The following is a 27,609-nucleotide window of genomic DNA, read 5'->3' on the forward strand; positions in this document are numbered from 1 at the left end:
GCCCAGGTGTGCCCAGGTGTGTCACAGGTGCCCCCCAGGTGTGCCCAGGTGTGCCCAGGTGTGTCACAGGTACCCCCCAGGTGTGCCCAGGTGTCCCCAGGTGTGCCCAGGTGTGCCCAGGTGTGTCCCCAGGTGTGTCCCTCCCCCCAGGTGTGCCCAGGTGTGCCCCAGGTACTCCCCAGGTGTGCCCAGGTGTCCCCAGGTGTGCCCAGGTGTGTCACAGGTACCCCGCAGGTGTGCCCAGGTGTGCCCAGGTGTGTCCCAGGTGTGTCCCAGGTGTTCCCAGGTGTGTCCAGGTGTGTCCCCAGGTGTCCCCAGGTGTCCCAGGTGTGTCCCCAGGTGTGCCCAGGTGTGTCCCAGGTGTGTCCCCAGGTGTCCCCAGGTGTGTCCAGGTGTGTCCCCAGGTGTCCCCAGGTGTCCCAGGTACCCCCCAGGTGTCCCCAGGTGTGTCCCTCCCCCCAGCTGTCCCCAGGTGTGTCCCCCGGTGTGTCCCCAGCTGTCCTCAGCTGTCCCCAGGTGTGTCCCCAGCTGTCCCCAGGTGTGTCCCCCCCGCCAGGCGTGTCCCCCCCCCCAGGTGTGTCCCCAGGTGTGTCACCTGCAGCAGCAGGTGATATTTCAGCTGTCCCCGGGTGTGTCCCCAGGTGTGTCCCCCCCCAGGTGTGTCCCCAGGTGTGTCCCTCCCCCCAGTGTGTCTCCAGCTGTCCCCAGGTGTGTCCCCAGGTGTCCCAGGTGTGTCCCCAGGTGTGTCCCCAGGTGTGTCACCTGCAGCAGCAGGTGATATTTCAGCACCCTCTGCATGGGCACCATCAGGAGGTCCCGCAGGGTGAAGCGGCCGTTGGTGGCGCGCTGGGAGCACTCCTGGGGACAGAGGGGACAGAGGGGACAGTGGGGGGGATTGGGGACATGGGGGACAGTGGGGGACAGTGGGGACATTTGGGGACATTGGGGACAGTGGGGGGATTGGGGACAGTGGGGGGATTGGGGGGAATGGGGACAGTGGGGACAGGTGGGGACAGTGGGGGGGATTGGGGACATCGGGGACAGTGGGGACAGTGGGGACAGTGGGGACAGTGGGGACATTGGGGACAGGTGGGGACATTGGGGACATTGGGGACACTGGGGACATCGGGGACATTGGGGACAGAAGGGACATTGGGGACACTGGGGGACACTGGGGACGGGGGGACAGGTGGGGACAGTGGGGACACTGAGGACACTCTGGGGACACTCTGGGGACATTTAGGGACATTGGGGACAGTGGGGACATTGGGGACATTGGGGACATTGGGGGACATTGGGGACATTGGGAACACTGGGGACATCGGGGACACTGGGGACAGGTGGGGACAGTCACCGCCAGCCGGCACCGTGTGGTCCAGTAAGGGGATTTGGGGGGGTTTTGGGTGGGATTTTTTGGGGGGTTTTGGGGTTTCTGGGCATTTTTGGGGGGATTTTGGGGATTCTTGGAGAGGTCAGGAAAGATTTTGTGGAATTTGGGGTTTTTTGGGTTTTTGGGGTTTTTTGGGGTTTTTTGGGGGGATTTTGGTTTTTTTTTGGGGGGGCTCATTTGGAGTTTCTTGGAGAAATTTGAGGGGATTTTGGGGGGTTTTGAGTGGGATTTTTGGGGGGGTTTTTGGGTTTCTGGGGATTTTTGGGGGGTTTTGGGGATTCATGGAGAGGTGGGGAAGGATTTTGGGGTTTTTTGGGGTTTTTTGGTTTTTTTTGGGTTTTTTGGGGGGCTCATCTGGAGTTTCGTGGAGAAATTTGAGGGGATTTTGGAGGGGTTTGGGTGGGATTTTTGGGGGGGTTTTGGGGTTTCTGGGGATTTTTTTGGATTTTGGGGATTCATGGAGAGGTGGGGAAGGATTTTGGGGCGGTTTTGGGGTTTTTGGGGCGCACCTGGAGCTTCATGCGCAGGTCGGTGCAGGTGGAGAGCTGGTCCAGGCGGCGCGCGGCCGCTTCCACCTGGCTGCAGTAGCGGCCGTAGAGCAGAAACCTGGGGGGAAAAAACCCAAAATTCAATAAAATTCACCCAAATTCTGCCCAAATTCCAGCAAAATTCAACCAAAATCCAACAAAATTCACAAAAAAGTAAAAAAAATCGGACAAAATCCAACAAAATCTAACCAAAATCCAACAAATTCCAACAAAATCCAACCAAAATTCACCCAAAATCCAACAAAATTCCAACAAAATCCAATAAAATTCACCGAAAATCCAAACAAATTCACCCAAAATCCAACCAATTTCAACCAAAATCCAACAAAATGAAACCAAAATCCAACCAAATTCACACAAAATCCAACCAAATTCACTCAAAATCCAACAAAAACCAACAAAATACACTCAAAATCCAAGCATATTATACCAAAATCCAACCAAATTCAACCAAAATCCAATAAAATTCACCCAAAATCCAACCATATTCCAACGAAATCCACCCAAAATCCAACAAAATTCAACCAAAATCCAACAAAATGCCCCTGGCTGCAGTAGCGGCCGTAGAGCAGGAACCTGGGGGAAACCCAAAATCCAATAAAATTCACCCAAAATCCAACAAAATCCAACATAATCCTACAAAATTCCAACCAATTCCAACCAAATTCCAACAAAATACAACCAAAATCCAAGAAAATTCACCCAAAATCCACCCAAAATCCCCCTGGCTGCAGTAGCGGCCGTAGAGCAGGAACCTGGGGGGGAACCCAAAATCCAATAAAATTCACCCAAAATCCAACCAAATTCCAACAAAATAAAAAAAAAATTCAACCAAATTCCAACAAAATTCTACCAAAAATAAAAACAAATCGGACTAAAATCCAACAAAATTCCAACAAAATCCAAAAAAATTGACACAAAATCCAACAAAATTCTAACAAAATCCAACACAATTCACCCAAGATCCAACAAAATTCCAACAAAATCCAACCAAAATCCAACAAAATTCCAACAAAATCCAATAAAATTCACTGAAAATCCAAACAAATTCACCCAAAATCCAACCAAATCCAACAAAATTCAACCAAATTCCAACAAAATCCAACCAAATTCACCCAAAATCCAACCAAATCCAACAAAATTCAACCAAATCCTGCAAAATTAATTCAAAATCCAACCAAATCCAACCAAATCCAACCAAAATCCAAACAAATTCATCCAAATTCAATAAAATCCAACAAAATTCAACCAAAATCCAACCAAATTCAAACAAAATCCAAGAAAATTCCAACAAAATCCAACTAAAATCCAACATAATCCAACAAAATTCACAAAAAAGTAAAAAAAATTACAAAATCCAACAAAATTCAACCAAAATCCAACCAAAATCAAACAAAATTCACCCCAAATCTGCCCAAACTCCAACAAAATCCAACACAATTCACCCAAAATCCAACAAAATCCGATAAAATTCATTGAAAATCCAACAAAATGCACTGAAAATCCATCAATCCATCAAAATTCAAAAATCAAACAAAAATCACCCAAAATCTGCCCAAAATCCAACACAAAGAGTAAAAAAAAAAATTTTCAAAATCCAACAAAATCCACACAAAATCCAACAAAATTCAACCAAAATCCACCCAAAATCCCAAATCCAACAAATCCCCTCAGGACCCCCCCAAAATCCCCTCAAATGCCCCAAACTCCCTTCAGGACCCCCAAAATCCCCCCAGACCCCCCCAAAATCCCCCTCAGGACCCCCCCAAATCCTTCCCAAACCCCCCTAGGACACCCCCAAATCCCCCCAAAGCCCCTCAGGACCCCCTCAAACCCCTCCAAAACTCCCCCAAATCCCCCTAGGACCCCCCCAACCCCCCCCCCAAATCCCCCCAGGATCCTCCCAAACCCCCCCAAGACCCCCCAAATCCCCCCCAGGACCACCCCAAATCCCCCCAGAACCCCCCCAAATCCCCCCCAAATCCCCCCAAGACCCTCCCAAATCCCCCCAGGACCCCCTAAACCCCCCCAAATCCCCCCAGGACCCCCCCAAATCCCCCCAGGACCCCCCCAGGACCCCCCAAATTCCCCCCAAATCCCCCCAGGATCCCCCGCAGCCCCCCGTACCTCTCCTTGTACTGCAGGAACAGGGGGGGCAGCGCCCGCCCCCCCCCCAGGACCCCCCCAAATCCCCCCAGGACCCCCCCAAATCCCCCCAAATCCCCCCCAAATCCCCCTCAACCCCCCCCAGGACCCCCCAGATTCCCCCCAAATCCCCCCAGGACCCCCCAAATCCCCCCCAGATCCCCCCAAGACCCCCCCAAATCCCCCCAGGACCACCCAAATTCTCCCCAAACCCCCCCAAATCCCCCCCAGGACCCCCAAATCCCCCTCAAACCCCCCCAACCCCCCCCAAATCTTCCCAAGACCCTCCCAACCCCCCCCAAATTCCCTCCCCCCCCCCCCAGGACCCCCCCAAATTCCCCCCAGGATCCCCCCCAGGATCCCCCCGTACCTCTCCTTGTACTGCAGGAACAGGGGGGGCAGCGCCTGCCCCCCCTCAGGACCCCCCAAATCCCCTCAGGACCCCCCCCAAACCCTCCCAAACCCCCCAGGATCCCCCCCAGGACCCCCCCAAACCCCCCCAAATCCCCCCAAGACCATCCCAAATCCCCCCCAGGACCCCCCAAACCCCCCCAAATCCCCCCCAAATCCCCCTCAAACCCCTACAAAACCCCTCCCAAATCCCCCCAGGACCCCCCAAATCCTCCCAGGACCCCCCAAACCCCCCCAAATCCCCCCAGGATCCCCCCCAAACCCCCCCGTACCTCTCCTTGTACTGCAGGAACAGGGGGGGCAGCGCCCGCCCCCCCCCGGGCCCCCCCAGCGCCCCCCGCAGCTCCCCCAGGAACCGGCGATGGAGCTCCAGCAGCTCCTGCGGACTGGGGTTACTGGGAGCACTGGGAGAGGACTGGGAGGGGACTGGGAGGGGGGACTGGGGGGACTGGGAGGGGAGTGGGAGGGGACTGGGAGCACTGGGAGCGCTGGGAGCACTGGGAGGGGGGACTGGGAGCACTGGGAGCACTGGGAGCGCTGGGAGCAGGGACTGGAGGAATGGGAGGGGGGACTGGGAGCGCTGGGAGGGGGGACTGGGAACGCTGGGAGCACTGGGAGAGGGGACTGGGAGCGCTGGGAGCGCTGGGAGAGGGGACTGGGAGCGCTGGGAGAGGGGACTGGGAGCGCTGGGAGCACTGGGAGCACTGGGAGCGCTGGGAGGGGGAACTGGGAGTGCTGGGAGAGGGGACTGGGAGCGCTGGGAGGGGGGACTGGGGGGACTGGGAGCGCTGGGAGCGCTGGGAGCACTGGGAGCGCTGGGAGGGGGGACTGGGAGCACTGGGAGCGCTGGGAGGGGGGACTGGGAGCACTGGGAGAGGGAACTGGGAGCACTGGGAGCGCTGGGAGGGGGGACTGGGAGCACTGGGAGGGGACTGGGAGTGCTGGAAGGGGTTACTGGGAGCACTGGGAGAGGGAACTGGGAGCACTGGGAGCATTGGGAGGGGCGACTGGGAGCACTGGGAGCACTGGGAGCACTGAGAGGGGACTGGGAGCACTGGGAGCGGACTGGGAGTGCTGGGAGATGGGGACTGGGAGCACTGGGAGGGGGGACTGGGGGGACTGGGAGCACTGGGAACACTGGGAGAGGGGACTGGGAGCGCTGGGAGGGGGGAATGGGAGGGGACTGGGAGCACTGGGAGCACTGGGAGCACTGGGAGAGGGGACTGGGAGCGCTGGGAGGGGGAACTGGGAGCACTGGGAGGGGACTGGGAGTGCTGGAAGGGGTTACTGGGAGCACTGGGAGGGATTACTGGGAGCACTGGGAGCACTGGGAGGGGGGACTGGGGGGACTGGGAGCACTGGGCGCGCTGGGGGGGGGACTGGGAGCACTGGGAGAGGACTGGGAGTACTGGGAGAGGGGACTGGGAGCACTGGGAGAGGACTGGGAGTACTGGGAGAGGGGACTGGGAGCGCTGGGAGCACTGGGAGTAGTGGGAGAGGGGACTGGGAGCACTGGCAGCGGACTGGGAGTGCTGGGAGATGGGGACTGGGAGCACTGGGAGCGCTGGGAGGGGGGACTGGGAGCACTGGGAGCACTGGGAGGGGGGATTGGGAGCACTGGGAGCACTGGGAGCGCTGGGAGGGGGGACTGGGAGCACTGGGAGGGGTTACTGGGAGCACTGGGAGCACTGGGAGCGCTGGGAACACTGGGAGGGGACTGGGAGCGCTGGGAGAGGGGACTGGGAGCACTGGGAGGGGACTGGGAGCACTGGGCGGGGGGGGGACTGGGGGGACTGGGAGCGCTGGGAGCGCTGGGAGCACTGGGACCGCTGGGAGGGGGGACTGGGAGCACTGGGAGGGGACTGGGAGTGCTGGAAGGGGTTACTGGGAGCACTGGGAGAGGGAACTGGGAGCACTGGGAGCATTGGGAGGGGGGACTGGGAGCACTGGGAGGGGACTGGGAGTGCTGGAAGGGGTTACTGGGAGCACTGGGAGAGGGAACTGGGAGCACTGGGAGCATTGGGAGGGGGGACTGGGAGCACTGGGAGGGGACTGGGAGTGCTGGAAGGGGTTACTGGGAGCACTGGGAGAGGGAACTGGGAGCACTGGGAGCATTGGGAGGGGGGACTGGGAGCACTGGGAGCACGGGAGTACTGGGAGAGGGGACTGGGAGCACTGGGAGCCGACTGGGAGTGCTGGGAGATGAGGACTGGGAGCACTGGGAGCGCTGGGAGGGGTTACTGGGAGCACTGGGAGCACTGGGAGGGGGGATTGGGAGCACTGGGAGCACTGGGAGCGCTGGGAGGGGTTACTGGGAGCACTGGGAGCACTGGGAGGGGGGATTGGGAGCACTGGGAGCACTGGGAGCGCTGGGAGGGGTTACTGGGAGCACTGGGAGCACTTGGGGGAGGGGTTACTGGGAGGGGACTGGGAGCGGGGACTGGGAGCGGGGACTGGGAGCACTGGGAGATACTGGGAGGGGACTGGGAGGGGTTACTGGGAGCGCTGGGATCACTGGGGGGGGACTGGGAGTGCTGAGAGGGGGGACTGGGAGGGGTTACTGGTGTCACTGGTGTCACTGGTGTCACTGGTCAGTGTCCCTCTGTCCCCCTGTCCCCTGTCCCTGTCCCTGTCCCCAATGTCACCTCCACGTTGATGAAGACGCTCTCCATGTCCCCCTGTCCCCTGTCCCTGTCCCCTGTCCCCACTGTCCCCATTGTCCCCTGTCCCCATTGTCCCCATTGTCCCCTGTCCCTGTCCCTGTCCCCATTGTCACCTCCACGTTGATGAAGACGCTCTCCATGTCCCCCTGTCCCTGTCCCCTGTCCCTGTCCCCATTGTCCCCTGTCCCTGTCCCCTCTGTCACCTCCACGTTGATGAAGACGCTCTCCATGTCCCCCTGTCCCTGTCCCCTGTCCCTGTCCCCATTGTCCCCTGTCCCTGTCCCCTCTGTCACCTCCACGTTGATGAAGACGCTCTCCATGTCCCCCTGTCCCTGTCCCCTGTCCCTGTCCCCACTGTCACCTCCACGTTGATGAAGACGCTCTCCATGTCCCGGGGGCTCAGGAAGTGCCGCAGTGGCCGCAGGAAGTGCTGGGGACATCAGGGGACATCAGGGGACATCAGGGGACATCGGGTGACACCAGGGGACACGAGGGGACACCGCCCATTACTGGGAGCACTGGGAGGTCCCGTGCGGCCACCTCTGTCCCCGGTGTCCCCAATGTCCCCGATGTCCCCAATGTCCCCAACACCCCCAATGTCCCCAATGTCCCCAATGTCCCCAAGGTGTCCCCACCTGGCAGATGGACTCCAGTGTCCCCAATGTCCCCAATGTCCCCAATGTCCCCAACACCCCCAATGTCCCCAATGTCCCCAATGTCCCCAGTGTCCCCACCTGGCAGATGGACTCCAGGGTCTCCGTGTATCCAATGTCCCCAATGTCCCCAATGTCCCCAGTATCCGCCATCCCCTCAATGTCCCCAATGTCCCCAGTGTCCCCGATGTCCCCAATGTCCCCAATGTCCCCAATGTCCCCAATGTCCCCACTGTCCCCAAGGTGTCCCCACTGTCCCCACCTGGCAGATGGACTCCAGGGTCTCTGTGTACCCAGTGTCCCCGATGTCCCCAATGTCCCCAATGTCCCCAATGTCCCCAATGCCCTCAATGTCCCCAGTGTCCCCAAGGTGTCCCCACCTGGCAGATGGACTCCAGGGTCTCCGTGTCCCCAGTGTCCCCAATGTCCCCGATGTCCCCAATGTCCCCAATGTCCCCAGTATCCCCAATCCCCTCAATGTCCCCAGTGTCCCCAATGTGGCCCCATGTCCCCAATGTCCCCAATGTCCCCAAGGTGTCCCCAATGTCCCCACCTGGCAGATGGACTCCAGGGTCTCCGTGTCCCCAATGTCCCCGATGTCCCCAATGTCCCCAGTGTCCCCAATGTCCCCAATGTCCCCAGTGTCCCCAGTGTCCCCAATGTCCCCAATGTCCCCAGTGTCCCCACCTGGCAGATGGACTCCAGGGTCTCCGTGTACCCAATGTCCCCACTGTCCCCACTGTCCCCAGTGTCCCAAATGTCCCCACTGTCCCCACTGTCCCCAATGTCCCCGATGTCCCCAACACCCCCAATGTCCCCAATGTCCCCAATGTCCCCGATGTCCCCAGTGTCTCCAATGTCCCCGATGTCCCCAGTGTCCCCAATGTCCCCAATGTCCCCACCTGGCAGATGGACTCCAGGGTCTCCGTGTCCCCAATGTCCCCAATGTCCCCAGTGTCCCCTGTGTCCCCAAGGTGTCCCCACTGTCCCCACCTGGGAGATGGACTCCAGGGTCTCCGTGTATCCAATGTCCCCAATCTCCCCGATGTCCCCAATGTCCCCAATGTCCCCAGTGTCCCCACCTGGCAGATGGACTCCAGGGTCTCCGTGTATCCAATGTCCCCAATGTCCCCAATGTCCCCAGTGTCCCCAATGTCCCCAATGTCCCCAGTATCCCCAATCCCCTCAATGTCCCCAGTGTCCCCAATGTGGCCCCATGTCCCCAATGTCCCCAATGTCCCCAAGGTGTCCCCAATGTCCCCACCTGGCAGATGGCCTCCAGGGTCTCCGTGTATCTCTCCTCCGTCTGCCGCAGCTCCTGGAGGCAGCAGAGCCGCCGGTCCACGGCGCCCTTCTGTGGGGACAGAGGGGACAGAGGGGACAGAGGGGACAATCAGGACCCACCCCCTTCTGTGGGGACAGAGGGGACAAAAGGGACAGTGGGGACAATCAGGAACCCCCCTTCTGTGGGGACAGAGGGGACAAAAGGGACAATCAGGAACACCCCCCTTCTGTGGGGACAGAGGGGACAATCAGGACCCACCCCCTTCTGTGGGGACACAGGGGACAGAGGGGACAGAGGGGACAATCAGGACCCACCCCCTTCTGTGGGGACAGAGGGGACAAAAGGGACAATCAGGAACCCCCCTTCTGTGGGGACAGAGGGGACAAAAGGGACACAGGGGACACAGGGGACAATCAGGAACCCCCCTTCTGTGGGGACAGAGGGGACAAAAGGGACACAGGGGACAATCAGGAACCCCCCTTCTGTGGGGACAGAGGGGACAAAAGGGACACAGGGGACACAGGGGACAATCAGGAACCCCCCTTCTGTGGGGACAGAGGGGACAAAAGGGACACAGGGGACAATCAGGAACCCCCCTTCTGTGGGGACAAGGGACAGAGGGGACAGAGGGGACAGAGGGGACAGAGGGGACAATCAGGAATCCCTCCTTCTGTGGGGACAAGAGACAGAGGGAACAGAGGGGACAGTGGGGACAATCAGGAACACCCCTTCTGTGGGGACAGAGGGGACACAGGGGACACGGGGGACAGAGGAGACAATCAGGACCCACCCTCTTCTGTGGGGACAAGGGGACAGAGGGGACACAAGGGACAGTGGGGACATGGGGACACAGGGGACACAGGGGACAAAGGGGACAAAGGGGACACAGGGGACAAAGGGGACAGAGGGGACAGAGGGGACAGCGGGGACAGTCCCAGTGATGGCCAGGGAGGGACACAGGTGTGCACAGAGGTGACACAGGTGTCCAGGCAGGTGACACAGGTGTGTCTGGAGGGTGGCCCCAGGTGGTTTTGGGGACTCCCATCTGTTTTTTGGGGGTTCCCCGATATTTTTGGGGGTTCCCAGCTCATTTGGGGGTTCCCATCCGTTTTTGGGGGGCGGGGGTCCCACCCACCGCGGCCGGGGGGGGCTCCCAGCTGTTTTTTGGGGTTCCCCGATATTTTGGGGTTCCCATCTGTTTTTGGGGGGCGGGGGTCCCACCCACCGCGGCCGGGGGGGGCTCCACCCTCATCAGGTCCTCGTAGACGTCGTCGCCGTCGTCGCCTTCGGCCTCGACGCAGTCGTAGAGCTCGTCATCCTCCTCGGCCGTGTCACTGCGGGCGTGGGGACGTTGGGGACACTTGGGGACACTTGGGGACATTGGGGACACCCCCCCGGAGACCCCCAGAATCCCTCGGGGGCCCCTGATTGTCCCCAAAGCCCACGGGGGTCCCCAAATGTCCCCAAATGTCCCCCTGTACCCGCCACAGATCCATTAATGTCCCCCCAAAAATCCCTCGGGGTCCCCAAATGTCCCTGATTGTCCCCAATGCCACCACAATGTCCCCAAATGTCCCTGATTGTCCCCAAAATCCCACGATGTCCCCAAGTGTCCCTGATTGTCCCCAAATATCCCCCTGTACCCCCCACAGATCCATTAATGTCCCCCAAAAATCCCTCGGGGTCCCCAAATGTCCCTGATTGTCCCCAAATGTCCCTGATTGTCCCCAAAATCCCACGATGACCCCAAATGTCCCTGATTGTCCCCAATGCCACCACAATGTCCCCAAATGTCCCTGATTGTCCCCAAAATCCCACGATGTCCCCAAGTGTCCCTGATTGTCCCCAAATATCCCCCTGTACCCCCCACAGATCCATTAATGTCCCCCAAAAATCCCTCGGGGTCCCCAAATGTCCCTGATTGTCCCCAAATGTCCCTGATTGTCCCCAAAATCCCACGATGACCCCAAATGTCCCTGATTGTCCCCAATGCCCCCCCAATGTCCCCAAATGTCCCTCTTTGTACCCAATGCCACCCCAATGCCACCCCCAGTGACCCCAGTAGCCCCCAGTACCTCCCAGTAGCCCCCAGTACCTCCCCAGTAGCCCCTGAGACCCCAAAATCCCTCAGGGTCACCAAATGTCCCTGATTGTCCCCAAATGACCCTGATTGTCCCCAGCGCCACCCCCAGTGCCACCCCCAGTGCCACCCCCAGTGACCCCAGTGCCACCCCCAGTGTCCCCAGTGACCCCAGTGCCACCCCCAGTGACCCCAGTGACCCCAGTGACCCCAGTGCCACCCCCAGTGCCACCCCCAGTGCCACCCCCAGTGCCACCCCCAGTGACCCCAGTGCCACCCCCAGTGTCCCCAGTGACCCCAGTGCCACCCCCAGTGCCACCCCCAGTGACCCCAGTGCCACCCCCAGTGACCCCAGTGCCACCCCCAGTGCCACCCCCAGTGCCACCCCCAGTGACCCCAGTGCCACCCCCAGTGTCCCCAGTGACCCCAGTGCCACCCCCAGTGACCCCAGTGCCACCCCCAGTGCCACCCCCAGTGACCCCAGTGACCCCAGTGCCACCCCCAGTGCCACCCCCAGTGCCACCCCCAGTGCCACCCCCAGTGACCCCAGTGCCACCCCCAGTGTCCCCAGTGACCCCAGTGCCACCCCCAGTGACCCCAGTGACCCCAGTGCCACCCCCAGTGTCCCCAGTGCCACCCCCAGTGCCACCCCCAGTGACCCCAGTGCCACCCCCAGTGACCCCAGTGACCCCAGTGCCACCCCAGTGACCCAGTGCCACCCCCAGTGCCACCCCCAGTGCCACCCCAGTGACCCAGTGCCACCCCCAGTAGCCCCCAGTGACCCCAGTGACGCCGGTGACCCCAGTGACCCCAGTGCCACCCACAGTGTCCCCAGTGACCCCAGTGACCCCAGTGACCCCAGTGCCACCCCCAGTAGCCCCCAGTGACCCCAGTGACCCCAGTGCCACCCCCAGTAGCCCCCAGTGACCCCAGTGACCCCAGTGACCCCAGTGTCCCCAGTGACCCCAGTGACCCCAGTGTCCCCAGTGACCCCAGTGACCCCAGTGACCCCAGTGACCCCAGTGACCCCAGTGACCCCAGTGACCCCAGCACTCACTCGATGAGGTCGGAGAGGCCGCTGTAAATGTCATCATCCCCAACGCTGTCCTCGGACGGGAATGGCCTGAGGGGACACGGCCGGACACTGCTGACCCTCGGGGACTGGACAGCAGTGACCCTTGGGGACACTGAGACTGGACACTGGGACTGGACACTGGGACTGGACACTGCTGGCCCTTGGGGACACTGGACACTGGGACTGGACACTGCTGACCCTCGGGGACACTGAGACTGGGACTGGACACTGGGACTGGACACTGGGACTGGACACTGCTGACCCTTGGGGACACTGGACACTGGGACTGGACACTGCTGACCCTCGGGGACACTGGGACTGGACACTGGGACTGGACAGCAGCGACCCTCGGGGACTGGACACTGGGACTGGACACTGGGACTGGACACTGCTGACCCTTGGGGACACTGGGACTGGACACTGGGACTGGACACTTGGACTGGACACTGCTGACCCTTGGGGACAGGACACTGGGACCGGACACTGGGACTGGACACTGCTGACCCTTGGGGACACTGGGACTGGACACTGGGACTGGACACTGCTGACCCTTGGGGACACTGGGACTGGACACTGGGACTGGACACTTGGACTGGATACTGCTGATCCTTGGGGACCGGACACTGGGACTGGACACTGGGACTGGACCCCGGGGTCCCTCAGGGACTGGACCCTGGGGTCCCCCAGCGAGGGGACGGACACCTGGACACTCAGGGACGGACACCTGGACGCTCAGGGATGGACACCTGGACGCTCAGGGACGGACACCTGGACGCTCAGGGACGGACACCTGTGCCCTGTCCACTCACGTGAACCCTTTGCTCTGCGCGATGGGCGTCCAGGAGAGCGTTGAGAGCGTCTCAATCACCTGGGGACACAGAGGTGACATCGGGGCACTGAGGGGTGACCCGGACCCCCGGGTCCCGCCCCCCGGGACGGCCGGACCCCCGAGCCCACCTTGCCGAAGTCCTGGACGTCGAAGAGGTCGAAGGCGCCGAAGAGCCGGTGCTTGGGGAGCCCGAATTTGTCAGCGCAGGCGGTCAGGAAGGTGCGGATGTTCCTCAGGCACAGGAACTGCGGTGGCGCGGTGGCACCAGTGTCACCGGTGTCACCGGTGTCACCTCCGTCATCCCTGGCACCCCCCGTTGTCACCATCAAAATCAGCGCCTTGGGCTCTCCATAGTTGTGACCGCCGTTGTCACCAATGGTGACATCATCTCTGTCACCGCTGCTGTCATTGTCATTGTCAACCCCGTGAACGTTGCCACCATCATCATCATTGTCATTGTCACCCTGTCAACGATTGTCCCTGTCCTTGTCACCCCCTTGGCGCCATCACCACCACCAGCATTGTCATTGTCACCCCATTCACCACTGTTGTCACCAATGATGGCACTGCCATCATCTCTGTCACCGCTGCTGCCATTGTCATTGTCAACCCCCTGAATATTGCCACCATCATCATCATCGTCATTGTCACCCCGTCAATGATTGTCCCTGTCCTGGTCACCCCCTTGGTGCCATCCCCACCACCAGCATTGTCATTGTCACCACCATCACCTCCGTTGTCACCAATGATGGCACTGCCATCATCTCTGTCACTGCTGCTGTCATTGTCATTGTCAACCCCTTGAACATTGCCACCATCATCGTCATCGTCATTGTCACCCCATCAAAGAGTGTCCCTGTCCTTGTCACCCCCTTGGTGCCATCACCACCACCCACATTGTCATTGTCACCCCAGTCACCACCGTTGTCACCAATGATGGTGCTGCCATCATCTCTGTCACCGCTGCTGTCATTGTCATTGTCACCCCCTGAACATTGCCACCATCATCATCATCGTCATTGTCAACCCTGTGAACATTGCCACCATCATCGTCATCGTCATTGTCACTCCTTCAGTTATTGTCCTTGTCCTTGTCACCCCCTTGGTGCCATCACCACCACCAGCATTGTCATTGTCACCCCCATCACCATCACCACCATTGTCACCAATGGTGGCACTGCCATCATCTCTGTCCCCGATGCTGTCATTGTCATTGTCACCCCCTTGAACATTGCCACCATCATCATCATCGTCATTGTCACCCCGTCAATGACTGTCCCTGTCTTTGTCACCCCCTTAGTGCCATCACTGCCACCAGCATTGTCATTGTCACCGCCATCACCACCGTTGTCACCAATGATGGCGCTGCCATCATCTCTGTCCCCGACGCTGTCATCGTCATTGTCACCCCCCTGAACATTGCCACCATCATCATCATTGTCACTGTCACCCCGTCAATGATTGTCCCTGTCCTGGTCACACCCTTAGTGCCATCACTGCCACCAGCATTGTCATTGTCACCCCCATCACCATCACCACCGTTGTCACCAGTGGTGGCACTGCCACCATCTGTGTCACCGCTGCTGTCGTTGTCACCGTCACCCTTGTCCTTGTCACCCCTTGGCACCATCATTGCTAAGATTGTCACCATCAGCACCATTGTCCCTGTCCATGTCACCTCCCTGGCACCGTGGCCACCACCGTCACTGTCATTGTCACCATCACCACGTCATCACTGCCATCGTTCTCACCAGCCCTGTCACTGTCACCGTCAATGTCCCCATCATCATCATCATCATCATCATCATCATCATCACCATCATCATCATCACCCCAGTCACAGCAGTCCTGTCATTGTCACCGTAAATGTCCCCACCCTCATCATCATCATCATCATCATCATCATCATCATCATCACCATCACCATCACCATCATCATCACCCCAGGTCCTGTCAGTCCTGTCATTGTCACTGTCAATGTCCCCACCATCATCATCATCATCATCATCATCATCATCACCATCATCATCATCACCCCAGGTCCTGTCAGTCCTGTCATTGTCACCATCAATGTCCCCGCCACCATCATCCCAAAGTCCCATCATCATCATCATCATCATCATCATCATCATCATCATCATCATCATCATCACCCCAGGTCATGTCAGTCCTGTCATTGTCACCGTCAATGTCCCCACCATCATCATCCCAAAGTCCCATCATCATCATCATCATCATCATCATCATCATCATCATCATCATTTTAATCATCATCATCATCATCATCATCATCACCCCAGTCACACCAGTCCTGTCATTGTCACCATCAATGTCACCATCACCAACAACCCCAATGTCCCCATCACCATCATCATCACTCCCCTTGTCCCCATCGTGGCCACCACCCTCACCCACACCCACCATTGTCACCGTCAATGTCCCCATCTCCATTGTCCCCGTCACTCATCACTGACACCATCAATGTCTCTACCATTGTCCCCATCAATGTCCCCACCCTCATTGTCCCCACCATCCACCATTGTCCCCATCAATGTCCCCATCCTCATTGTCCCCATCCCCATTGTCCCCACCACCTGCCATTGTCCCCATAAATGTCCCCAACCTCATTGTTCCCACCAGCCACCATTGTCACTATCAACATCCCCATCCCCATTGTCCCCATCACCCACCATTGTCCCCATCAATGTCACTAGCATTGTCCCCACAACCCACCATTGTCACCATCAACATCCCCATCCCCTTGTCCCCATCACCCACCATTGTCCCCGTCAGTGTCCCTATCCCCATTGTCCCCATCCCCATTGTCCCCACCACCCACCATTGTCCCCATCAATGTCCCCATCCCCATTGTCCCCATCCCCCATCGTCACCGTCAATGTCCCCATCCTCATTGTCCCCACAACCCACCATTGTCCCCATAACATCCCTATCCCCATTGTCCCCAACACTCATCATTGTCCCCATCAATGTCCCTACCATTGTCACCATCAACGTCCCCATCCCCATTGTCCCCATCACTCATCATTGTCCCCATCAATGTCCCCACCATTGTCACCATCAACGTCCCCATCCCCATTGTCCCCATCACTCATCATTGTCACCATCAATGTCCCTACCATTGTCACCATCAACGTCCCCATCCCCATTGTCCCCATCACTCATCATTGTCCCCATCAATGTCCCCACCATTGTCCCCATAACATCCCTATCACCATTGTCCCCAACACTCATCATTGTCACCATCAATGTCCCTACCATTGTCACCATCAACGTCCCCATCCTCCTTGTCCCCATCACCCGCCATTGTCCCCATCAATGTCCCCATCCCCATTGTCCCCACCACCTACCATTGTCCCCATTAAGGTACCTATCCCCATTGTCCCCATCCCCATTGTCCCCACCACCCACCATTGTCACCATCATTGTCACCATCACTGTCACCCCACCATGTCCCCCCTGTCCCCCCATGTCCCCTCACCTGTGACATCTGCAGCTGGGGACAGATGTCCCGCGGTGGCACGGCGGCATTGTCACTGTCATTGTCACTGTCATTGTCCCCATGTCCCCTCACCTGTGACATCTGCGGCCGGGGACAGATGTCCCGCGGTGGCACGGCGCGCGGCAGGAGGAAATTGTCACTGTCATTGTCACCGTCACTGTCATTGTCACTGTCACTGTCACTGTCACTGTCATTGTCACTGTCATTGTCACTGTCACTGTCACTGTCACTGTCATTGTCACTGTCACTGTCACCCCCCTGTCCCCCATAGCCCCTCACCTGTGACATCTGTGGCCGGACACAGATGTCCTGCGGTGGCACGGCGCGCGGCAGCAGCGCGTTGTCACTGTCATTGTCACTGTCACTGTCACTGTCACTGTCACTGTCACCCATGTCCCCTCACCTGTGACATCTGCGGGCGGGGACAGATGTCCCGCGGCGGCACGGCGGCATTGTCACTGTCATTGTCACTGTCACTGTCACTGTCACTGTCACCCGTGTCCCCTCACCTGTGACATCTGCGGGCGGGGACAGATGTCCCGCGGTGGCACGGTGTCACTGTCACTGTCACTGTCACTGTCACCCCATGTCCCCTCACCTGTGACATCTGCGGGCGGGGACAGATGTCCCACGGCGGCACGGCGGCATTGTCACTGTCATTGTCACTCTCATTGTCCCTGTCATTGTCCCTGTCACTGTCACTGTCACTGTCACCCCCCTGTCCCCATGTCCCCTCACCTGTGACATCTGCGGGCGGGGACAGATGTCCCGTGGCGGCACGGCGCGCGGCAGGAGGGCAGTATCACTGTCACTGTCATTGTCACTGTCATTGTCACTGTCATTGTCACCCCTCCATCCCCTCATGTCCCCTCACCTGTGACATCTGCGGGCGCGGACAGATGTCCCGCGGCGGCACAGTGTCATTGTCACTGTCATTGTCCCCCATGTCCCCTCACCTGTGACATCTGCGGGCGGGGACAGATGTCCCGCGGCGGCACGGTGTCATTGTCACTGTCATTGTCACCCATGTCCCCTCACCTGTGACATCTGCGGGCGCGGACAGATGTCCCGCGGCGGCACGGCGCGCGGTAGCAGCGCGTTGTCACTGTCACTGTCACTGTCATTGTCATTGTCACTGTCACTGTCACTGTCACTGTCACTGTCATTGTCACCCCTCCATCCCCTCATGTCCCCTCACCTGTGACATCTGCGGGCGGGGACAGATGTCCCGCGGCGGCACGGCGCGCGGCAGCAGCGCGTTCAGCAGGTGGCACAGCAGGACGCCGTCGCGCAGCGCCTGCGCCAGGTCCCACACCTGTCCCCCGGGGCTGCTGGCGCGGTGACCCGCGGGCAGGACGCGCGCCGCCACCAGCCAGTGGGCGCACTGCCGCCACACCTCCATGGGGACACGCTGGGGACACCGCGGACGGGTCCTGGCAGGGTGGAATTCGGTGGGGAAATGAGGGAGGGGGGTCCTGGCAGGGTGAATTTCAGTGGAGGTGGGTCCTGGTGGGGTGAACTTCAATGGAGGAACTGGTGGAGGTGGGTCCTGGCAGGATGAACTTCAATGGAGGTGGGTCCTGGCAGGATGAATTTCAGCGGAGGTGGGTCCTGGCAGGATGAATTTCAGTGGAGGAACTGGTGGAGGTGGGTCCTGGTGGGGTGAACTTCAACGGAGGTGTGTCCTGGCAGGATGAATTTCTGTGGAGGTGGGTCCTGGCAGGATGAATTTCAATGGAGGAACTGCTGGAGGTGGGTCCTGGACGGGTGAATTTCAATGGGGGTGGGTCCTGGCAGGATGAATTTTTGTGGAGGTGGGTCCTGGCAGGATGAACTTCAGTGGAGGTGGGTCCTGGTGGGATGAACTTCTGTGGAGGAAGTGGTGGAGGTGGGTCCTGGCAGGATGAATTTTTGTGGAGGAGTTGATGGAGGTGGGTCCTGGCAGGATGAATTTCTGTGGAGGAGCCGATGGAGGTGGGTCCTGGCAGGATGAATTTCAATGTAGGTGGGTCCTGGCAGGATGAACTTCAATGGAGGTGGGTCCTGGCAGGATGAATTTCTGTGGAGGTGGGTCCTGGCAGGATGAATTTCTGTGGAGGTGGGTCCTGGCAGGATGAATTTCTGTGGAGGTGGGTCCTGGCAGGATGAATTTCTGTTGAGGAGCTGATAGAGGTGGGTCCTGGCAGGATGAACTTCAATGGAGATGGGTCCTGGCAGGATAAATTTCAATGGAGGAGTTGATGGAAGAGGGTCCAACCACCAACCTCTGGCCAGGAGCGGGTGGAGATGGGATCCAAATGGAGATGGGATCCTGGTGGAGGTGGGATCCCAGTGGAAGTGGGATCCCAGGGGAGGTGGGATCCTGGTGGAGGTGGGATCCTGGTGGAGATGGGATCCTGGTGGAGATGAGATCCTGATGGAGATGAGATCCAAATGGAGATGAGATCCTGGTGTGGGTGAGATCCTGGTGGAGGTGGGATCCCGGTGGAGATGAGATCCTGGTGGAGGTGGGATCCTGGTGTGGGTGAGATCCTGGTGGAGATGAGATCCCAGTGGAGATCAGATCCTGGTGTGGGTTAAATCCTGGCGTGGGTGAGATCCCGGTGGAGATAAGATCCCAGTGGAGGTGAGATCCTGGTGGAGATGGGATCCTGGTGGAGATGGGATCCTGGTGGAGATGGGATCCCGGTGGAGATGAGATCCCAGTGGGGATGAGATCCTGGTGGAGATGGGATCCTGGTGGAGATGGGATCCTGGTGGAGATGGGATCCCAGGGGAGGTGAGATCCTGATGGATGTGGGATCCTGGTGGAGATGAGATCCCAGTGGAGATGGGATCCTGGTGGAGATGGGATCCTGGTGTGGGTGAGATCCCGGTGGACGTGAGATCCTGGTGGAGATAAGATCCTGGTGGAGATGAGATCCCGGTGGAGATGGGATCCTGGTGGAGATGGGATCCTGGTGTGGGTGAGATCCCGGTGGACGTGAGATCCTGGTGGAGATAAGATCCTGGTGGAGATGAGATCCCGGTGGAGATGGGATCCTGGTGTGGGTGAGATCCCGGTGGAGATAAGATCCCGGTGGAGATCAGATCCTGGTGTGGGTTAAATCCTGGTGGAGGTGAGATCCCGGTGGAGATGGGATCCCGGTGGATGTGAGATCCTGGTGTGGGTGAGATCCTGATGGAGATGGGATCCAAATGAAGATGAGATCCAAATGGACGTGGGATCCTGGTGGAGGTGAGATCCTGGTGGAGATGGGATCCTGGTGGAGGTGGGATCTTGGTGGAGATCAGATCCTGGCGTGGGTGAGATCCTGGTGGAGATAAGATCCCAGTGGAGGTGAGATCCTGGTGGAGATGAGATCCTGGTGTGGGTGAGATCCTGGCCCTGGGTGAGATCCTGGCGTGGGTGAGATCCTGGTGGAGATAAGATCCCAGTGGAGATGAGATCCCAGTGGAGATGAGATCCCAGCGTCACCCCTCCTGTCCAGAGCAGGACCAGCTGAGGCCCTGCCTCGTGTGACCTTGGCAGGACCACGTCCAGTGAGGAGCCGCTGGATGACCCCTGGATGACCACTGGAATTCCCCCTGGATGACCACTGGAATTCCCCCTGGATGACCCCTGGATGCCCCCTGGACAAACCTCAGCACCTCCAATCGCTCCCACGGCGGCGCAGGAGGTCCCTTCCCCCCAGGAAAGGGAGGAACCGGAGGCGCTGGGGCCCCGTGGGGCCACCACCGGTGACAAGTGACAATTGTCGCTCCCGGTGCCACCGCCACGTCCGGATGCTCCCGATGGGCTCCTTCTCCCCCTTCCCCCACGGCTGGGGACGCTCCGGTGGCCTGGGGGACCTCCTGGCCCGGCCTGGTGGCCCGGTGGCCCGGCCTGGGGGGTGGCCCGAGGCAGAAATGTCACACGCCCGCGCCCCGGAGGTGACACAGGGGACAAGGGAGGTGGCGCGCCTGCGCCCCGGAGGTGCCGCGGGGGACAACGGGAGCCGGGCCCGGGTGGTGGCTCCCGGGTGACTTCCTGTCCCCGCGGTGGCACCGGGGAGGAGCTGCCACCACGGGGGTGGGGGTGACAAGGGGACAATGGGGGGGACAGGGGACACGGGGGTGGATCTGGGCTTCTGGGGCTTGGAGAGGGGACAAGGGGACAATGGGGGGGTCCAGGTGGGCTGGACATGGTGGTCCAGGTGGGATCCAGGTGGTCTGGACATGGTGGCCCAGAGGGGTCCAGGTGGGCTGGACATGGTGGCCCAGGTGGGTCCAGGTGGGGTCCAGGTGGGCTGGACATGGTGGCCCAGAGGGTCCAAGAGGGGTCCAGGTGGTCTGGACATGGTGGCCCAGGTGAGTCCAGGTGGTCTGGACATGGTGGCCCAGGTGAGCTCCAGGTGGGCTGGACATGGTGGCCCAGAAGGGTCCAGGAGGGGTCCAGGACCTGTCAGGGGTCTCAGGATGGACTCAGGTGTCCAAGTCCAGGAGGTGACCCAGGTGTCCAGGTCCTACCAGGGGTCCTGGAGGTCACCCAGATCCTTTCAGGTGTCACCCAGGTGTCCAGGTCCAGGTGTCCAGGTCCTATCAGGGGTCCAGAATGTCACCTGGATATTTCAGGTGTCACCCAGGTGTCCAGGTCCAGGTGTCCAGGTCCAGGTGCTCAGGTCCTACCAGGGGTCCTGGAGGTCACCCAGGTCCTTTCAGGGGTCACCCAGGTGTCCAGACCCAGGTGCTCAGGTCCTACCAGGGGTCCAGGAGCTCACCCAGGTCCTTTCAGGTGTCACCCAGGTGTCCAGGTCTAGGTGTCCAGGTCCTACCAGGGGTCCTGGAGGTCACCCAGGACCCTGCAGGGGTCCCCCAGGTGTCCAGGTCCAGGTGTCCAGGTCCAGGTGTCCAGGTCCAGGTGTCCAGGTCCTACCAGGGGTCCAAGAGGTGATCCAGGTCCTTTCAGGGGTCCCCCAGGTGTCCAGATCCAGGTGTCCAGGTCCTAGCAGGGGTCCAAAATGTCACCTGGATGTTTCAGGTGTCACCCAGGTGTCCAGGTCCAGGTGTCCAGGTCCTACCAGGGGTCCTGGAGGTCACCCAGGACCCATCAGGGGTCTCAGGATGGACCCAGGTGTCCAAGTCCAGGAGGTGACCCAGGTGTCCAGGTCCTACCAGGGGTCCAGAATGTCACCTGGATATTTCAGGTGTCACCCAGTGTCCAGACCCAGGTGTCCAGGTCCTACCAGGGGTCCTGGAGGTGACCCAGGTCCTTTCAGGTGTCACCCAGGTGTCCAGGTCCTACCGGGGTCCTGGACGTCACCCAGGTCCTTTCAAGTGTCACCCAGGTGTCCAGGTCCAGGTGTCCAGGTCCTACCAGGGGTCCAGAGGTCACCCAGGTCCTTTGAGGGGTCACCCAGGTGTCCAGGTCCTACCAGGGGTCCAGAATGTCACCTGGATGTTTCAGGTGTCACCCAGGTGTCCAGGTCCAGGTGTCCAGGTCCTACCAGGGGTCCTGGAGCTCACCCAGGTCCTTTCAGGTGTCACCCAGGTGTCCAGGTCCTACCAGGGGTCCTGGAGCTCACCCAGGTCCTCTCAGGTGTCACCCAGGTGACCCAGCTGTCCATGACCTATTGAGGGGAGGGGGAGGGGGCTCTCAAGGAGGACCCTCCTCACCCCCCAGCCCAGCGCTGTCCCCCGGTGTCCCCCCACCCCCCCCCGGGTGTCCCCGCGATGTCGCAAGCCCCGCGCTGGCCCCTCGCCAGCTCCTTCCCCGAAATGAGGAACGACCGGCCCGCCCCTCCCCCACCCGGCCCGCCCCACCCCCACCCAAGGCTGCGGGACCCCTCCCCCAGCCAGGGCCACCCCTCCCCCAACTTGCCGCGGGGGTCCCGCCGGTGTCACCCCCACCCAGGTGGCCGCAGGTGGCCGCAGGTGGCCGCAGGTGTCCGGAGGTGGCCGGAGGTGGCCGGAGCCCCCCACCCCCACCCTGACCCCCACCCATGGGTGGGGGCAGGGCCGGGTTACCCATTAACCACCGGGGCCACCCCCATAAAGGGACCCCCGTGTCGCCGTCGCTGTCGCCGTCGCTGTCGCTGTCGCTGTCGCCGTCGCTGTCGCCGTCCCCTCCCCGCGGCCATGGGGGCTCCGGCGCTGCCGCCCCCTCCTCATCCTCTCCTCTTCCTCCTCCTCCTCGGATCCCTGGTGCTGCTCGGGACCCCCGCCCGCGCTCAGCTGTGAGACATTGGGGACCCCCACCCAACCCCGACACCCTCGTGGGACCCTCATCCCACCCCACCCCCACCCATGGGACCCCCACCCCACCCCACCCATGGGACCCCACCCCCACCCATGGGACCCCCAACCCCGACACCCCCATTGGACCCCAACCTCACCCCCACCCATGGGACCCCCACCCCAACCCATGGGAACCCACCCCACCCCCACCCATGGGACCCCCACCCACCCATCCGTGTGACCCCCAAACCATGGGACCCCCACGGAATCCCCTTTTTTGGGACCTCCCCCACCCATGGGTGCTGTGGGGACAGATTTTGGGGTTCCTGAGGTCCCCAAGGTGGTTTTGGGGACAGATTTTGGGGTTTTTGGGGTCCCCAAGGTGACACCAGGACAGATTTTGGGGTTCCTGAGGTCCCCAAGGTGACACCAGGACAGGTTTGGGGTTCCTGAGGTCCCCAAGGTGACACCAGGACAGATTTGGGGTTCCTGAGGTCCCCAAGGTGACACCAGGACAGATTTGGGGTTCCTGAGGTCCCCAAGGTGTTTTTGGGAGAGATTTTGGGGTTTCTGTGTCCTGTGAGGTCCCCAAGGTGACACCAGGACAGATTTTGGGGTTTTTGGGGTCCCCAAGGTGTTTTTGGGACAGATTTTGGGGTTCCTGTGTCCTGTGAGGTCCCCAAGGTGTTTTGGGGACAGATTTGGGGTTTCTGGTTGCTCTGAGCTCCCCAGGGTGACACCAGGACAGATTTTGGGGTTCCTGAGGTCCCCAAGGTGACACCAGGACAGATTTTGGGGTTCCTGAGGTCCCCAAGGTGTTTTGGGGACAGATTTGGGGTTTCTGGTTGCTCTGAGGTCCCCAAGGTGATATCAAGACAGATTTTGGGGTTTCTGCATCCTGTGAGGTCCCCAAGCTGCTCTGGGGACAGATTTTTGGGGTTTTTGGGTGCTCTGATGTCCCCAAGGCTTTGTAAGGTCCCCAGGGTGATATTGGGACAGATTTTGGGGTTCCTGTGTCCTGTGAGGTCCCAAAGGTGTTTTTGGGACAGATTTTGGGAGTTTCTCGGTGCTCTGAAGTCCACAAGGTGTTTTGGGGACAGATTTGGGGTTTCTGGTTGCTCTGAGGTCCCCAGGTTGATATCGGGACAGATTTTGGGGTTCCTGAGGTCCCCAAGGTGACACCAGGACAGATTTTGGGGTTCCTGAGGTCCCCAAGGTGTTTTGGGGACAGATTTTGGGGTTCCTGAGGTCCCCAAGGTGACACCAGGACAGATTTTGGGGTTCCTGAAGTCCCCAAGGTGTTTTGGGGACAGATTTTGGGGTTCCCGTGTCCTGTGAGGTCCCCAAGGTGTTTTTTGGGACAGTTTTGGGGTTTCTGGTTGCTCTGAGGTCCCCAAGGTGACACCAGGACAGATTTTGGGGTTCCTGAGGTCCCCAAGTTGATATCAGGACAGGTTCGGGGTTCCTGAGGTCCCCAAGGTGACACCAGGACACATTTGGGGTTCCTGAGGTCCCCAAGGTGTTTTTGGACAGATTTTGGGGTTTTTGGGGTCCCCAAGGTCACACCAGGACAGGTTTGGGGTTTCTGGTTGCTCTGAGGTCCCCAAGGTGACACCAGGACAGATTTTGGGGTTCCTGTGTCCTGTGAGGTCCCCAAGGTGACACCAGGACAGGTTTGGGGTTTTTGGGCTCCCCAAGGTGTTTTGGGGACAGATTTTGGGGTTCCTGAGCTCCCCAAGGTGACACCAGGACAGATTTTGGGGTTCCTTTGTGCCGTGCCCCCCGGTGCCCAAGGTGACACCAGGACAGATGCTGGGGTTCCTGAGGTCCCCGAGGTGTTTTGGGGACAGGTTTGGGGTTCCTTTGCGCCGTGTCCCCCGTCCCCGAGGTGTTTTGGGGACAGGTTTGGGGTTCCTTTGCGCCGTGCCCCCCGGTCCCCAAGGTGACACCAGGACAGGTTTGGGGTTCCTGAGGTCCCCAAGGTGACACCAGGACAGATGTTGGGGTTCCGTTGCGCCGTGCCCCGGTCCCCGAGGTGTTTTGGGGACAGGTTTGGGGTTCCTTTGCGCCGTGCCCCCCATCCCCGAGGTGTTTTGGGGACAGGTTTGGGGTTCCTTTGCGCCGTGCCCCCCGGTCCCCGAGGTCCCCGAGGTGTTTTGGGGACAGGTTTGGGGTTCCTTTGCCCCCCGTCCCCGATGTCCCCGAGGTGCCAGCCCGTGCTGTCCCCAAGGTGACCCCAGGACAGGTTTGGGGTTCCTTTGGGCCGTGCCCCCGGTGCCCGAGGTGCCCGAGGTGCCAGCCCGTGCTGTCCCCAAGGTGACCCCAGGACAGGTTTGGGGTTCCTTTGCGCCGTGCCCCCCGAGGTGCCCGAGGTGCCAGCCCGCGCTGTCCCCAGGGTGACCCTGGTGACGCCGGCCGTGCTGCGGCTGGACACGGACGAGCCGGTGCTGCTGGAGGCGCCGGGGCTGAGCGCGGCCACCCCGGCCCTGCTGCTGCTCCAGGACTTCCCCCACAAGCGCCAGGTCCTGTTCCGGAGCAGCGTGGAGCTGAGCCCGGAGCGGGGCATGATGGCCACGGCCACCCTCAAGGTACCCTGTCACCTCCCCCTGGTCAGTGTCACCTCCCTCCTCTGGCCACGGCCACCGTCAAGGTACCCTGTCACCTCCCCCCCTGTCAGTGTCACCTCCCACCCTGGTCAGTGTCACCTCCCACCCTGGTCAGTGTCACCTCCCCTGGTCAGTGTCACCGTCAAGGTACCCTGTCACCTCCCCCTGGTCAGTGTCACCTCCCCCTGGTCAGTGTCACCTCCCCCCGGTCAGTGTCACCTCCCACCCTGGCCACGGCCACCGTCAAGGTACCCTGTCACCTCCCACCCTGTCAGTGTCACCTCCCCACCCTGGTCAGTGTCACCTCCCCTGGTCAGTGTCACCGTCAAGGTACCCTGTCACCTCCCACCCTGTCAGTGTCACCTCCCCTGGTCAGTGTCACCGTCAAGGTACCCTGTCACCTCCCCCTGGTCAGTGTCACCTCCCCCTGGTCAGTGTCACCTTCCCCCGGTCAGTGTCACCTCCCACCCTGGCCACGGCCACCGTCAAGGTACCCTGTCACCTCCCACCCTGTCAGTGTCACCTCCCCACCCTGGTCAGTGTCACCTCCCCTGGTCAGTGTCACCTCCCACCCTGTCAGTGTCACCTCCCCACCCTGGTCAGTGTCACCTCCCCTGGTCAGTGTCACCGTCAAGGTACCCTGTCACCTCCCCCCCTGGTCAGTGTCACCTCCCACCCTGGTCACTGTCACCTCTCTCCTCTGGCCACGGCCACCGTCAAGGTACCGTGTCACCTCCCCCCTGGTCAGTGTCACCGTCAGGGTACCCTGTCACCTCACCCCTCTGGTCAGTGTCACCTCCCCTGGCCACTGTCACCACCCTCCTCTGGCCACGGCCACCGTCAAGGTACCCTGTCACCTCCCACCCTGGTCAGTGTCACCACCCTCCTCTGGTCACTGTCACCTCCCCCTGGTCAGTGTCACCACCCCCTGGTCAGTGTCACCTCCTCCCCCGGTCAGTGTCACCGTCAAGGTACCGTGTCACCTCCCCCCTCTGGTCAGTGTCACCTCCCCCTGGTCAGTGTCACCACCCCCTGGTCAGTGTCACCATCAAGGTACCGTGTCACCTCTCCTGGTCACTGCCACCGTCAAGGTACCGTGTCACCTCCCCTGGTCAGTGCCACCATCAAGGTACCGTGTCACCTCCCCACTCTGGTCAGTGTCACCTCCCCCTGGTCACTGTCACCCCCCGGTCAGTGTCACCCCCCCCGGTCAGTGTCACCACCCCCTGGTCAGTGTCACCACCCCCCTCTGGTCAGTGTCACCCCCCCCTGGTCACTGTCACCCCCCCCTCTGGTCAGTGTCACCCCCCCCGGTCACTGTCACCCCCCCAGTCGCTGCCACCCCCCCCGGTGACCGGCACGTGTCCCTGTCCCCGCGGTCACTGCCCGGGACGGGAAACGGGAACTGAACCCTGGACGGGGGAGGGGAATGTCCGGGGGTGGACAGAGGGACGGTCAGACCTGGGGACAGAGGGACAGTGGGGACAGAGGGACAGTGGGGACAGTGGGACAGTGGGGACAGTGGGGACAGAGGGGACAGTGGGGACAGAGGGGACAGTGGGGACAGTGGGGACAGCGGTCACTCCTGGGGACAGTGGGGTGGTCACTGCTGGTATCCATGGGGATGGTCACTCCTGGAGTCCCCACAGATGTCCCCAATATCCCCTGTCCCTCTGGCTGTCCCTGTCCCTCTGGATGTCTCTGTCCCCGCAGATGTCCCCAATGTCCCCTCTCCCCGCAGATGTCCCCAGTGTCCCTGTCCCTGTGGATGTCCCCTGTCCCTCTGCATGTCCCCAGTGTCCCCTGCCCCTCTGGCTGTCCCTGTCCCGCAGATGTCCCCAGTGTCCCCTGTCCCACAGATGTCCCCAGTGTCCCTGTCCCTCTGGATGTCCCTGTCCCTCTGGATGTCCCCAGTGTCCCCTCTCCCACAGATGTCCCCAGTGTCCCTGTCCCTCTGGCTGTCCCCTGTCCCTCTGGCTGTCCCCAGTGTCCCTGTCCCTCTGGCTGTCCCTGTCCCTCTGGCTGTCCCCAGTGTCCCCTGTCCCTGTGGATGTCCCCAGTGTCCCCTGTCCCTGTGGATGTCCCCAGTGTCCCCTGTCCCTCTGGCTGTCCCCAGTGTCCCTGTCCCTCTGGCTGTCCCCAGTGTCCCTGTCCCCACAGATGTCCCCAGTGTCCCTGCCCCTCTGAC

The 27,609-nt window shown here is 60.4% G+C and overlaps 2 protein-coding genes across 2 annotated transcripts in view; one reads left to right on the forward strand and one right to left on the reverse strand.

Annotated features, from left to right (window-relative positions):
• LOC311164386 (proto-oncogene vav-like) overlaps window positions 1-18,140 on the reverse strand; it is a gene marked incomplete at its 3' end in the record, with an annotated part of 44,959 nt that extends 26,819 nt beyond the window's left edge. Inside the window, 10 exon segments of the mRNA XM_084223825.1 lie at window positions 763-858; window positions 1,900-1,996; window positions 4,767-4,873; window positions 7,519-7,587; window positions 9,075-9,164; window positions 10,321-10,429; window positions 12,233-12,298; window positions 13,060-13,118; window positions 13,208-13,324; window positions 17,798-18,140. Of these exon segments, the coding sequence (XP_084079951.1) occupies window positions 763-858; window positions 1,900-1,996; window positions 4,767-4,873; window positions 7,519-7,587; window positions 9,075-9,164; window positions 10,321-10,429; window positions 12,233-12,298; window positions 13,060-13,118; window positions 13,208-13,324; window positions 17,798-18,001 (1,014 nt within the window). The 5' untranslated portion in view covers window positions 18,002-18,140.
• Window positions 18,141-22,666: 4,526 nt separating this feature from the next.
• The window catches only part of LOC311164426 (A.superbus venom factor 1-like), a 64,012-nt gene continuing 59,069 nt past the window's right edge, over window positions 22,667-27,609 (forward strand). The window contains exons 1-2 of the mRNA XM_084223880.1: window positions 22,667-22,814; window positions 25,211-25,403. Of these exons, the coding sequence (XP_084080006.1) occupies window positions 22,717-22,814; window positions 25,211-25,403 (291 nt within the window). The 5' untranslated portion in view covers window positions 22,667-22,716. The remainder of the gene's footprint in view (window positions 22,815-25,210; window positions 25,404-27,609) is intronic.

Source organism: Fringilla coelebs, assembly GCF_963513975.1.
Source record: "Fringilla coelebs genome assembly, chromosome: 32".
In the NCBI taxonomy this organism is placed as follows: Eukaryota; Metazoa; Chordata; class Aves; order Passeriformes; family Fringillidae; genus Fringilla; species Fringilla coelebs.